The 15280-nt window shown below is 37.3% G+C and overlaps 1 protein-coding gene and 1 pseudogene across 1 annotated transcript; both read right to left on the reverse strand.

The window, feature by feature from the left end:
• Positions 1-1171: 1171 nt before the first annotated feature.
• Positions 1172-2428, reverse strand: LOC145058135 (ethylene-responsive transcription factor ERF021 pseudogene; annotated as a pseudogene).
• Positions 2429-12464: 10036 nt separating this feature from the next.
• On the reverse strand, positions 12465-13118 carry LOC145059548 (uncharacterized). The gene has a single exon (XM_079007386.1). The coding sequence runs from the start codon at positions 13116-13118 to the stop codon at positions 12465-12467; it is 654 nt and encodes a 217-aa protein (XP_078863512.1).
• Between the last annotated feature and the right edge of the window lie 2162 nt (positions 13119-15280).

Consider the following 15280-nt stretch of genomic DNA (forward strand, 5'->3'; position numbering starts at 1 on the left):
GGTCCCGCAACCAATTACCCCATCCTAGAAAAACTAGTACTTGCAGTAATGTACATGGGCAGGCTCTTACGACGCTACTTTTAGGCACACAAAATCGAAGTGCTTACCAGCCACCTGATAAAACAGGTCCTACTGCAACTCGAAAAGTCAGGACTTCGAATGACCATAACTTCTTCATTCTAACTCCGATTTCGACGTTTTTTATATCCACGGAAAGGTATTGAAAAGCCCTACAATAATATCTAGATATCTTGGACTAAGAACTCCTCGAACAAAATCCATTTTTATGCAAGAAACCGACCTATGACATTTCCCACTCTACCCTTCGGCCCAAAGCACAATCCAAAGGATTTAGGTCTCATAACTTTCATTGCCTTCGTCCAAAAGGTCTAAACATCGCCTCCTTAAGACCCAGAGCCTTTACACAGTCGACTTCCAGCCCACGGCCTGAATCACAGAATGACCCGGAACAAGGTGTTACAGTCCCGGTATATAACTAGAAGATACTCGTTTTGTTTCAAATATAATCCTAGCTACACTAAAATACTGGTAACACTAAAATCAGAAACAATTGTGTTTGTGATATTGCCTATTTGTTCTCTTTGTTCTTCTATTCAATCTTCTCTTTCTTCCCAACACTAACTAATATATACTTTATTCTTGGATTAACTTCACCATGCTTCTTAAGTCATCATTCACGAACAATTAAGCATAAGTTTGTCACACCATTTATTTAGCTAGTGTGTATGACCCTTTATTATATTAGAGCTTCACAAAATATTATCCATGCATCCATCTTTTATATTTTGCTTTCGAATGCTTTCTTTCCAACTAAAATTCATTGCTTGATTTGCATGGCATGGCAAAATCTGAAAGTGGAGTGAGTTTGCAGGTGTGTTGTACATTGAGGAACTTGTTCGATGTAGAAGTACGTTGGTCATGACTCAATATATAAAAATGTACCCTTTCTTTTCATTTCAAGAAAACCTTGCTATATATGTACACTAGACTTAAGTGATGTTTCTGCAGATCATCTATGTATTTTGAAACGAGTCATTTAATTTGCATGTTCATGGTAAGGTGCCTGGTAACCATATATAGACCTGTAGGTTGTAGCATCTACCAGTAGGAACTACACAGATATATAATAGAAATCAATATAATTTGTATATCATAACCTTGCAGGAATCATTCCTGTTTACATCAGGATGAAAAAGAAAATAATAAACACAACACAGTAAAGAATTGAGTCTGCTAATTAGCAACTGGCCCTTGCTAGCACTACGCAGTAATCTCAAACGAGCTTCTAAAAAATCAGCTCCTGATGGAATTCACAATAGATGATCAATATGTTAACTGTAAATCCCGCATGCTGTTAAAGATTATCTTGCTGATCCTTTATTCTTGGGCCACCCTGAATGTCAAACGTAGTACGTAGGGTTAATTTGCACCTTATAGCTTTATTCGTATAGCATTCCTTCTTCCGTTCTCTCATAGGCTTAAAATGATGGAGAGTACAGGAAAAAGGTTTCACTAGAAACACCCAAAAAATACTTGCAATAGATAACTATATATGAAACCTAAAAAGATCTTTTCCCTACGCAAAAACTCAGTGGCGAAAAGACTTGGTTCTGAATTTGATCTAGCAACTCTTACCATTTTTAGCTTTTAAAAAACAATGTTTGACAATTAACCCCCATGCAGAGCTATTACGTATTATTATATGTATATATAGATAAGTAAGATACTATAATTAAGATTATGCACGTGCCCATGCATCTTCTCCTAATGGATTGTTACCTAAGAATTATTCCCAGAGGGGATAGTCGGGAATCTCGTCCCAATCACCGGCCATATGAATATGATCAAAGTTAGTAGTAGTGTTAGAAAAATACATTTTCTGTTCAGCTATAAGAGCATCACCCAATTCCATCCATAATTTCGGAGAATCAAGTGGTGAATCATTTATTGCCTGAATTTGGCTAGGAGAAAGTCCGACATTCACCGGCACTGTATGACCTGAGCTGGAGCCACCCTGCTCCGGCATGGAATTAGCTGGTCCAAACAGCGAGGCAGCCTCATGAGCAGCCATGCGTATGCATTCTGCAGTGGAGCTAAGTGGCCTAGGGAGAGCAGTTGCTCTTTCTGGGAAGTTAAGCCTAGAAACATCACCTCTGAGGTAAAATGCAGCTGCGTCATATGCTGCTGCCGCCATTTCAGGTGTCTCAAAACTCCCTAACCAGATTCGAGAATTCTTTCCTGGCTCACGTATTTCAGATACCCATTTGCCCCATTTCCTCTTCCGGACACCCCTGTAAACCGAAGAAGTACCACCTCCGCTGTTATGAGGGTATGAGTTCTCATTCATAGTACTTAAATTGTTTAATTGGCTAAAATCAGCTTCTTGTTTAAGGTAATGCAATCTAGACATGCATTTATAGATGTGGATATACACAATACAAGTCATTGATATATATATATATATATATATATATATATATATATATATATATATATATATATATATATATATATATATATTATATATGTTGTTAATTTAATAATGGCAGCTTCGAAGTAGTTTCAATGTACTTCAAGAAACGATCATCAATAGATATTTATCTTTATGATCTTTGCATCGAGACAATAATCTTTTCGGCAACCATTGATAGGCTTGACGTGTGTCTTCACTCAGTTCTTTTTAAATTATAATGTTGGCTATTGACCAATTTGTGAATTTGGAAGACAGAGATATGTTTTCCTGTTTATAACGCGGTTTCCTTGCAGGTGTCATGTCCTTGTTCTCCTGGGTCCACTTAATCTTTTTGTCTAGGACTAAACACCTTCTTTTTCTAGGTATTCCATGAATATTCCTTTCTTAACCAATTTTATGATTCCTTCTCCGTATAGTATTTTGTGTTTGATGTATCGTGTTTCCTGGGGATATGTCGAGTTAATCGGACTGGGTTTAAGGTATAATAACACATTAGTCTTGGTTGAAAGTAGCCATGGAAGCATAAAAACTGCAATGACATGACTTCATATTGACATCATGTTTTGACCATGTAACCAAAGTCAAAGTTTGATTTGGTCATGTGAATGGGAGATATGATCGAAGTTTTGAAATGAATACAATTTATTTCTCCATGGTTGTAGATAACAGCTGGATGTTGATAAGCTCCCACACATCCCATCATTTCCACTACATACTTATTTATATGTTTTAAACCAAAACATCACATTCTTTAATTACATATTTAAATAACATAATTATGGTTTTTTGCTTCATATAATTGAATTAATTAAAATGACGTATAGGTGATCAAGTTTGGTAAAATGAATAATGTATAAAAAAATATTTATTTTTATTTGTTTCTAATAATTTATCTTAGGTAATTAAAAGAAATATTCACAAAAAATGTTGTATCTCACTATACTAATAAAATAATAGTTTTAATCTTCTTTTGTCATGTATCATTATAATACAACTCTTTATTAATATTATGTCACGTGTCAGGAAAATATATTAGGCAAATTACTTTAAAATTCAAATATATATATATATATATATATATATATATATATATATATATATATATATATATATATTTTAACTATATGGTAAATTTGAAGTTATATTAACTTTAAAATTTTGGTATATCTCTTAATTAGTAATTTATTTAAAATTATTTCTTTAAAATAATTGATTAATAATTATAATTTTTTACAATGAAATTTTAATTAATTTTGTAACCGTAGTTCTACGAGTTATAAAGTAGTTTTAGAATAAATAGATATAAGAGTAAATTACATGAATCGTCCCTCATACAAGTGTCAAAATGCACGTTCAGTCTTTATTTTCAAAAATTAACTCGGATCGTCCCTGAATAATTCTTTTTTTCACTCTGACCGTCCCTACAGATATAAAATTACTATTTTGCCCTTAATAATTTCTTTTTCAATATATTTATTTATTTATCATTTTTAAATTAAAAAGAAAATAAATAAAAAAAAATATTGACACAAACCCACCCATCCCTCTCTTTCCCCATATTCGTATCCCTCTCATTCATACCCATTCGTCTTCATCTCCATCAATCAAAAAACCTCCCCTTCCGATGACCCTGAACCTTTCACCACCACCGCCTAATATGTTCATCGGCAACCCTGAAGCCACTCCGGTGAGATCATGAAACCGAAGGTTCTACTTCTACCTCCGACCACCATTTGATTCCAGATTCTAATCTGGAAACCTTCATCTTCTAAAACCGGATTTATCTAAGATACAAATTCCGGAACGAGATTTGCATGTTCCTGGTGCATCATCGTTGCCCATCTCCATTTCATACCGAAAATGATGGTTTCAATAGATTTGAAGGTTTTGGTTTTATAAAAATCCCAAATCGACATCCCTTATTTCGTTTTCGATGCTTCAATCGGATTTACAGAAGTTGATTATTTAATAGGGTTTCAAAACTTGATGATTTATATTGGAGGAATATGTTCTCTTATGACCGTTGCATTAACTGGATCTTAGTGTTTGAATTAGCTCTGATGAATAAAGGAGGGTGCGGACTGTCGAAACGTTGTGACAGTTGGTGTAAGGTTTGATTGTGTCGACTTTGATGGGGATGACAATGAACACCGTACAACTGGTAAGGTGAGGGTAGAGGGCGAGGGGCGGCGGTGGTGCTCCATTTCCAGTAGTGGTGCAGATGACCGATTATGGTGGTGGTTAAGAATGATGGTTTCAATAGATTTGAATGTTTTGTTTCTGGTTTGATTTTCGAATTTAAGTTTAAGGTTTGATTTCTAGGTTTTCTTTATCTTTTGATTTATTTGAGATTTGAATTTCATTTGGATTTGATATCATTGGTTAGTGGTGGTGGTTTGTCGATGGTTAGTGACGGTGGTTGCTAGAGATAGACAAAAATGTCGACTGGTGCTAGATTGTAGGTGGTGGTTTTGCATATTTCCGGTGGTGGTGTAGATTTCCTGTATGGTGGTGGTGATTAAGTGTTCTTCAACATGTGTGTGTGTGTGAGAGAGAGAGAGGGAGAAATTTCTTGATAAAAATATAATAATAATAATAATAATAATAATAATAATAATAAATGAAAAAGAAATTAAAAAGGGCATTATAGTCATTTCATGTCTCTCAAGGGATGAAACGTGTAAATTTAAACTAACAAGGATGAAGCGTGAAACTTTTTACGATACAAGGGACGGTTCGAGTTAATTTTTGAAAATAGGGATTGAACGTGTATTTTGACTCTTGTATGAAATGACCTTTTAGCCTGAAACAAATGTATTTTGGATTTCTGACACCATAGAGTTAGTATTCTTTCCATTTCCATATTCCCCTCTTAAAAAATCCCTCACAGCCCTACCATGGAGATGTTTATATTGAACAGGTTTTTACCAAAACGAAACCATTTTATACTCTTATATTGTAATGTACTTCATCTTTAGTTAAAATTTTGGGTTTTGATAAATGTTATTTTCCAAGTCGGGAATGTTCTACGGGTTTTGGAGTTCGAAATGTCCGATGTTTCTAAGTTTGAATGTTAAAGTATCATCATTTTTTATATATCTAGTTATTATATTACATCAATTATCTTTCATCGGGGTTGAAATCTACCTTTCATAACTTTTATCCCTAAGGTTTTTGATGCAAAATTTGTTTTAGAATTTGGCCCTATTAGTCTAATCGGTTGCCAGTACAAGATTATTAGCAAACTTTTAGTCAATTGTCTTACTGAGGTCATTGATGGCGTTGTCAATTGGCAACAATCGGATTTTATTTGTGGCGGACAGATTGTAGATGGTTCTATGATCCTAAATGAGGTATTGCATTGGTGTAAAAAAGCATCGAGAAAGGGCTTTGATCTTCAAAGTAGATTTCGAAAAAGCTTATGACTCAGTTAGATGAGATTTTTTTAATATGATTCTTCAAAAAATGATTTTTGATTCTAGATAACGGAATCGGATCGGGTACACTTGGTTATACTTACAAGATTAAGTATAATTCTGAATCATTGAAAAGATTTCAATGTGTAGCAGAACGAATAAGAAGAATCAAATTAGGCAGAAAGATAAAAGGTTCTCCAATCTAAAAAGATGGGAGAGTACTTTAGTATCGTGTTTTATGATCATCTTAATGATTATGGGAAACCATATCACAATTGATCCTCCAAGGACATCTTAGTGCATTTGTATGGATAAGAAGAGGAATCGTGAATTGTTGAAATGATTAAATCATGAAGATGAGTCATACTTCGTTCCAAAACAAGTCTTAGAGTCATACTCCAAGATTGTAACCTTGAGTGACATAATCTTAAGAAAGGTTTATAACACTTGTCAAATGTGGAGTAAAATGTTTCTTACTTTTATACATTTGAAATTGGTAAGTTGTGATATCTTGGTAAGGACAAAGACCAACTAAGACCAATTGTGTGAATTGTTTATCTTGATAAGAATCCGCACTAACTCTTGAATATTTGTTTGTCAAGGAATGGTTCATGACAAGAGAATCTTATATGTCAAGAGGTCAGCGGGAGTCTTAAAGATCTTGACAAGTTTCAAGAACTAATCAAGAATAAACCTATTCTTAATCACTAGCACACGACTTGAGATTGTAACCTATCATGAAGACATATTCTTATTTTTGTGTTTATTCCAGTTAAAAGTTGACTATGCATGTGAGTTCTATGAGTTCTCAGTCGTTTGTATAAAGCATAGCACCTGGATCAATGAAAGTTTCAATGATTAGTATGGGTGACCTGCTTAACAACTCTGAAGACATGGTAGGCCCTTGTGCTACCAGGTGTCAAGAAATTAAGATGAACAAGTTCAGTCCATGTGAGTTTGGATTTGTCACTACCCTTGTCTTATGATTATGGTTTGACAAATTAAAATGGATAGGAACACATACACCATAAAATCTAAGTGTCATAAGGTTTCTCTCCAATTCATGAAAATGATTGTGAGGAAACGCTTTCACTAAGTAGATTTTAATAGTTAACTATTGTGATATTTGCATTCTCAAATTCGATTATGATTACGGCATCCTTCTTCATAGTTCGAATTGTGAGAAATAGCAAAAGGTCTAAACATTTGAGACTTATTGTTGTAAGTTCTAAAATTGTTTAGAGACACATATGAGTTATCTAAGGAAAGATGTATGATTTTGAGAAGCCTAGATAAATTCTTATCGAAGCATCTCGTATCAGAAATCTGAACTTTGGTAATGAAGTCAATAAATATTGATTTCTAGAAGTCCAGCTGACTTCTGGGTACATGTCAAAGCTAGTGGGAGCATAAGTAGTATGCTAATAAGAATGTAATGATTATGCTAGTGGGAGCACAATTATTGCGTTAAGTGTCGCGAGTTAGCAATGTTAGTTATAGAAAACAAAAGTTTCAAATCGCAAAGTTGTAGGGTTTGAAAAGTTGTTTTGATATAATTAAGGGAGAGGAAATTATACTTCATTTCAAATCTAAAAGCTTAGATTGAGATTTTTAATCAATTTAGTCAAGGATATATATGAACATGTTGGAATGGTTCAACATAAGGAAATTCTATATATGTGGAAATGATTATTGTGTTCTCAAATTCGATTATGATTACGGCATCCCTCTTCATAGTTCGAATTGTGAGAACATGGCAAATAGAAATACTATAGCAAAATACTGGTCAAGTATCATGTCTTTATGAGTCGTGTCCAATATGCTTCGGGTATAGGATCGATTGCATGTGGTATAATATTCATCTGTTTTAAATTTTCCAAATGGCTAGGGCATTAAGAGGGAAATGGGACTAGAACCGGATATGACTAAAGTGGTTAACAATTGTTAAGGACAATCTAAGGTTTGTCAAGGATTAGTCGCTTGTAGTTGGAAGTATAAAAATGGATGGACCATATTGACACACTTTGAGAATAGGTAACTCTTGTTCAGAAGTGATAGTCAAAATGGGAACATGGAAATGTTTCCATAAGTGGAAGTTATTATTTACATCTCTGTAAGATTAGGAAACTTAATGCAAGAAGGATGTTCAAAGGAATGTACTTTGAACTTGAGACTTCATTTCCATGGAATTGCTCTCCATTGGAATACTTTGTAATGTTTGTTGCCAAGTCTCTGTGACTTTTGTGCATAGTCATTACAAAATGATCATTGTATATAAGTTTAGAATCTAACAGATTATAGTAAATGGCAAGAATTTGATATTCTTACATTTACGGTAAGGATTTGGAATTGTGAAATGAGCATCATTGAAATGTCGTCAATTGATCTATTTCACAAAGTAAGGATCATAGATAAACATAGTGTGCATGCTTGGAGCATGGGACAACTATTGTTTTAATTCAAGTATTAAGTTGTAATAGCTTATGCCTCGAGACAGCTGAAGCCTTACAAGGCTAACTATCCGACGTACGATTTAGAGTTGGGGGTTGTGGTGTTCACCCTCAAGATTTGGTGACACTACCTCTATGGGGTCCATTGTACCATTTACACATACCACAAGAGTTTGAGGTACCTCATGGATCAGGCGAATCTGAACATGAGGCAATGTCGGTGGTTAGATGTGGTAAAGGATTATGATTGTGAGATCCTTTACCACCCGTGCAAGGCCAATGTGGTGGCCAACGCTTTGAGCCGCAAGGCAGTAGCGGCTCTGATTAGAGATTTATGTTTGAGGATGACGGTGATCACTCCACTGTTGGAGTAGATTAGACAGGCACAGGTTGAGGGCCTGGAGGAAGAGCGCCATAAGTGTGAGAGGATTGTGGATCAAGTGGCCTCATTTGATTATGACAATCGAGGGTTGATGACCCTGCATGGGAGGGTTTGGGTTCCGTACTGGGCGGAGTACGACAGTTTCTAATGGATGAGGCCCATAATTCGAGGTTCTCCATCCATCCCAAGGCGACGAAGATGTATAGAGATCTTCGACCCAATTATTGGTGGCCCTGCATGAAGCGGTACGTAGCGTGGTATGTGGAGAGGTACTTGACTTGCAGGAAGGTCAAAGCCAAGCACCAGAGGCCTCATGGCAAGATGCAGCCGTTAGACATCCCCGTGTGGAAATGGGAGGATATTACTATGGATTTCATCACTAAGCTTCCGAGGACCGCACGTGGGGTTGATTCAATATAGGTCATCGTGGATCGGTTGACCAAGAGCGCTCAATTTATCCCAATCCAGGAGAGCATATCGGCGGAGAAGTTAGTCAAGATTTATGTGTGATAGGTAGTGGAGCGACATGGAGTGCCTGTCTCGGTGATGTCAGACAGAGATGTCCGTTTTACTTCTAGATTCTGGAAGCATTTTCACAAGGAGATGGGTACTCATCTCCACTTCAACATCGTTTTCCACCCTCAGACAGACGGACAGAGCGAGAGGACGATACAGACTCTCGAGGACATGCTTCGATCGTGTGATTTGGATTTCGGTGGTAGTTGGGATACATATCTTTCGTTAGTGGAATTTTCGTATAACAATAGCTACCACGCCAGTATAGACCGGCCTCCCTTTGAGATGCTCTACGGCAGTAAGTGTATGACCCCAATCTGTTGGGGTGAGTTCGGTCATAGGGTCATGGGGAGTATGGAGGTAGTACTCAAGACCACAGAGCGGATCCAACAGGTCCGGAGCAGGCTTCAGACTGCTCAGAGTCGGAAGAAGAGTTACGCCGACAAGCGGCGTTCAGACTTAGAATTTCAGGTGGGCGATATGGTCCTCCTGAAGGTGTCACCCTGGAAGGGTGTTATCAAGTTTCGAAAGCGGGGCAAGCTGCGCCCCAGGTTTATCATTTCTCGGGTGGGCTGGGTAGCATATCAATTGGATCTTCCCGCTGACCTCAACCTGATTCACAGCACTTTCCATGTTTCTCAATTGCGGAAGTGCTTAGTGGATAATTCAGCAGTGGTACCCCTTGAGGATATTCAGGTTGATGACAGTCTGAACTACATTTAGAGACCAGTGACGATTCTAGATCGCACGATGAAGGAGCTGAGGAACAAGAGGGTTGAGTTAGTGAAGGTGAAATAGCATCACCGTAAGGGTTCGTAGTGGACTTGGGAGCCCGAGAAGTAGATGGGGGAGCACTACCCGAGTTGTTTTCAGACACATCATACTTCGAGGACAAAGTCTAAGACAAGTGGGGGAGAATTATAACACTCGGTTTCCTGCTTGTGGAAGAAGAATAATATAGAAGGCTCAAGGAGGAAGAAGTAGATCCAGGAACTGCACTCCATTTGCTACATTTTCTGGTAATCAAGTATCTAACTTGATCATTCTTCTCTTAGATCTATTTATTTCCATGTTATGAAGGTTTTGGTTCAAGAACCTTGGTCCTTGGGATTGGGACGTCCCAAGTGACTTATATCTCACATCTAGGATCTAGGAAGGGTTCCATGGCATAAAGGTGCAAACTTTATGACCATGGAAGCCCCATGCAAACTTATAAGCAAGTTCATGGCCTTTTTAGCCCTAAAATATCATGCATGGAAGGAAAGCTCGAGACTTTATGTGTCCAACAGATGTTAAAAGCCTAGATCTACTATATTGTGCCTTGGTTTAGGGTGTTATGGCTTGTGGACCAAGATTTATGCTTTAGAGAAGTTAGGGTTTGGGTTAAACCCATCAAGAGGGACTAAGGATGGGTAAAGTTGGAAACTTTACCCTTAAGAGTGGATTTCCGGGATGTAGATGAAGTTTGGAGTATAGATCTGAAAGGTAGGAGCTTAATCCATTGTGATGGCTCAATCAGACAGGCGAACTCGGCGAGTCCAGAGAAGGACTCGACGAGTTGAAGCAGGCTATCTCGATCATTAGAATAGGAAGAACTCGACGAGTTTGTGAAGGGACTCAACGAGTTGACTCAGTTGACCACGAGTCTGAGCATTACAGGGACTCGCCGAGTTGGGAGATAACTCGACGAGTTGGGTTGACTGGGAGTTGACCTTGACTTTGACTTTGACTTTGACCAGGACGTTGACTTTCACCAGGGGTAAAATGGTCATTTTACCCTAAGAAGTATTATCAGATTTCGATTAAGTGTGATTATGGAATTGATAGTCGAAGAGTTTTTGGAGCAGCAGATAGGGATTTTTCACTCGAGTTTTCAGCAGTCAGTCTTTCCAGGTGAGTTCCCTTCAGTAAGAACGGGTCTAAGGCAACAAGGTCGACCCATTATATGATATTTTAGTAGCTAAGTGTAGGCGAGGCATGTATCTCATAGTAGCCAATTGTGGGGGGTGTATCTCATAGTAGCCGAGTGTGGGTGGGGCCCATATCTCGTAGCTTAGTTTGATTATGGATATATGCATGATTGATAGATTTAGTTATACTTGTTGTCTGTGTGATACTTGTATGTTTTCTTTAGTCATTGAGTGTGGGCGTGACCCGTATCTCATAGCAGTCGAGTATGGGCGAGGCCCGTATCTCGAAGCAGCTAAGTGTGGGTGGGGCTCGTATCTCCCAGTTAGCGGAGTGAGGGCAGGGCCCATATCTCCATGAGTGTGGGTGGGGCCCATATCTCCTAGTTGCATGTTATATGTGTATGGTTTGTGGTAGTTTAGGGAGACTCACTAAGCTTCGTGCTTACAGTTTTCAGTTTTGGTTTCAGGTACTTCCACTAGCAAAGGGAAGGGCTCGGGATGATCGCATGGCACACACCACAATTTTAGCCTGGGATTGTTTTAGACTCTGATATTTTCTCATATGATTTCGATATAGTATTTGACATGATGTTTTGAGATACATGGTTCTTAATTTTCTTTATGATGATGGATGATTTATGGTTTTTGATAATGATTTAAAACAAAAATTTTGGGCCATATTTTTGGGATGTTTCAAATGTACCACAATTAGTTAATACATATTTATCATATGCATAGACTTTTTTATATCCACATCGATTAATTACACCACCAGAACTAAGTTGTTCCTAATCTTAGGAACATGAAGAACATTCTTAAAAAGACGACTTTTTCCAGAACTAAAACATAAAGAAACACAGCCACGATCCACAATAGGTGCTTTATTATGGTTTCCCATGTACAACACTGATCCATCATTAACTACTTCATAATCCTTGAACCAAGAGCAATCCTTACACACATAACTCGTCACTCCTGAGTCTATCCACCATGCATGATCATCATCCTGAACATAGAATGATTTAGGAATAACTGTTACATGATATATAACAGCAATAGTTTTAATTTCAAAAATAAAATTCTGACCTTATGGTTTTGGACCTTGATCATTATATCCTTGTCTAGAAGTGCTTGCACCATTTTTGTTCTTCTTCAAATGACAATATCGCTTCATATGACCGGGATTGTTGCAATTCCAACACACAAGTTTTTCTTTCTTGTTTGAACCCTTGTGATGGTCATCTTTCTTCTTCATTTTTTCCTTTGTTATTTTTCTGATGTTTGTCATCTTCAACCCTATTCACTGAAGATCCAGAAATTTCCTTTTCTTTTCCTTTGCCACTTTCTTTGAGCCCGGAGACCCTTTTCAATTCCCAAGTGACTGCCAAGTTGTACTAGAGACAACTCTTCTTTATGGTGTTTTAGTGTGTGTTTAAAGTCTTTCCAGGAGGGGAGCAATTTATTAATAACACTTGAGACATAAATGGATTCATCCATTTGCATTTTGTGTTGTTTAAATTGTCCTAGGATCCTCATGAGTTCATTGTACTGTTCCATGACAGACCTTGAATCCACCATCTTGTAATTGTTAAAATTACTAACAATAAATTTCTTGCTTGAGGCATTCTCTTCCATGTATTTGGATTCAAGGGCATCCCACATATCTTTTATAGATTCTTGATTTTGATAGATGTCGAAGAGAGAGTCAGATGTACCATTTAAGATGTGACCACGACAGATGTAATCATCATTTTCCCATTTGCGTCTTCTTCTAGTATGTTCAAGGATTTCATCCTCCATTGGTTCTGGTGCAGGAGTGCTCAAAACGTGAACAAATTTTGGGGTAGTAAGAAGGAAATGCATCTTTTTCTGCCATGGACAAAAATTAGTGCCTTCAAACTTGTCCGACTTCCCAAATTTGGAAGTCATGTCTTTAACAGATTCTGCCATTGATATTCTTCACAAAATCACATATTGTGAATGTAAGATTTTGGGGTCTTAGAATATCAATTAACTTGGATAATTTCTAGGATTGTGATTATAATCACTTTCCAAAATCTGTAATTTCGACCCTAATGCTTGGGGTATCAAGAAATCCGATTTGGGATAATCCAAGAAATGCAATTTTGAAAATCAAGCCACTTCCAAAATTAAAACACATAATATACTTTTCATGTATATAAGTTCCAACCCTTTTTTGGAACCAGAGAAAGGTTCTTATACTAGAGGTAAAAGAAGTTATGATGGTTACCTCCAGATTTGGGGCCAAAACCATTAGTTATTAGACATAACTAATGCTTACATCATCAACATGTCATCATGATAGTTTTGGCAAAAAATTGCATCGATCTGATGTAAAATATGTTTAGGTTTCGGGGCGCTACCCCTTGGAACCTCGTCCGTTGACCGATCAGCAGAACCATCGTCAGAGGCGCTGCCCCTTGGACCCCAGCTAGGGGCGCTACCCTTAGACCTCGCCAAGGGGCTACATCCCTTGGAACCCTGCACCCAGGGGTGCTTTCCCCGGACCCCCGTATTCCCGAGTTCATAATTATCACACCAAGTGTAAGCCCTCGCACCTCCAAGCTCGGTTAGTAAATGAAGTTCGGCCTATCTCATTGTTAATAATAATTACACCAAAATATGTTGATAACACTAAAATCACCAGCACTCTTTTCTTCAGATTAGGTTTTGAACATTAGCATGGAGTTTTCCAGTATCATTTTTGTAGTTTTCTTGCATTAATTTTGTGTCCATGTGTGGTTCAAACCATCCATTCCCCAACTATGAAGGTGATCTTTTGTTGCTTGTAATCATGACGTTCATGTTTTTTTTAGTGATCTCAATGATGAATATACATGATCTAAAATTGTTCTTACCAAATGAAATGTAGTCCAAATAAAGTGATGATTTTTTTCTTCTTTTAGAACATTATGATTTATTTATATTTTTCATTATATTGACAAAAAATTTACTTCTAATTAGCTAAGGATGGGAATACCAGCGACGAAGGCATTTGTGGTCTAGCTAGCCACGAACCACGATCGTGCACACCAGCCTGGTGCCTCTTAGTGGCTCTTGGTTGTAGTGGTTCGTGTTGGCTAGAATGAGTGAGGACGACCAACGAGCTTCATTCTTCATTTGTAGTCGTTCAACGGTCAAAATTTTTAAAATTATTAATTTTTTTTAATATATAAACACAACAATTTGCATAAACCTTTACGCCCAAGCCGTTCATCTCTTTTACACTCTCTTAAAAAAATACTTATGGATTTATTTAAGAATTTTGATTCGGATGACGACGTAGAATTCAACTCAACGTTCTTCAATGTTGTGCAACACATACACGATGAAGAAATTTTTGATGTTTCGCATTCAAGCGCGGTTGTCAATCGAGATCGTCAAGCCGCACATGACTTATTGGTACGTGATTACTTTGCCGATAATTGTCTTTATAATGATGACTCATTCTAGCGTCGTCTTTGTCTAAATAAGGTTGTATTTTCGTATTAGTAATGCTTTTAGAATCCCGTTATGATTATTTTAAACAAAAACCCGATGCTAGAAGAAGAATGGGTTTTAGTAGTATACATAAATATGCTGATGCACATAGATATTTGGGATACGGTATAGCCTTGATGCATTCGACGAGTATTTGAAGGTATCCAAGAGGAACGCAATTGATTATGTAGATTGGTTTTACGCATGTATGTATGAGGTTTTTCACCAAGAATATTTGTGTAAACCTAATGTAAATGATATTCAGAGATTATATTTGGCTCATGAAGAGAGGCATGGATTTCCGAGAATGATTGGTAGCCTTGATTGTACACATGTCGTGTGGGAAAAAAGTCTAAATGCGTGGCGGGGTCAATTTACTCGAAGTGATATATGTGAGTCAAGTATAATACTAGAAGTTGTTGCATCTCAAGCTTTGTGGATATGGCATTCGTTCTTTGGAGTTGTGGGGTCTAACAACGACATTAATGTTCTTGGCTAGTCCCCTACTTTCAACAATATTTAGACCGGCAAAGCACCTGATATGTTGTTCATGGTGAAGGGATTCGTACAAATATGGTTACTAGCTTTGTGATGGGATATACATTCTACAT

The sequence above is a fragment of the Lactuca serriola genome, chromosome 6 (assembly GCF_051521515.1).
Source record: "Lactuca serriola cultivar US96UC23 chromosome 6, Lser_US96UC23_V15, whole genome shotgun sequence".
Classification (NCBI taxonomy): domain Eukaryota; kingdom Viridiplantae; phylum Streptophyta; class Magnoliopsida; order Asterales; family Asteraceae; genus Lactuca; species Lactuca serriola.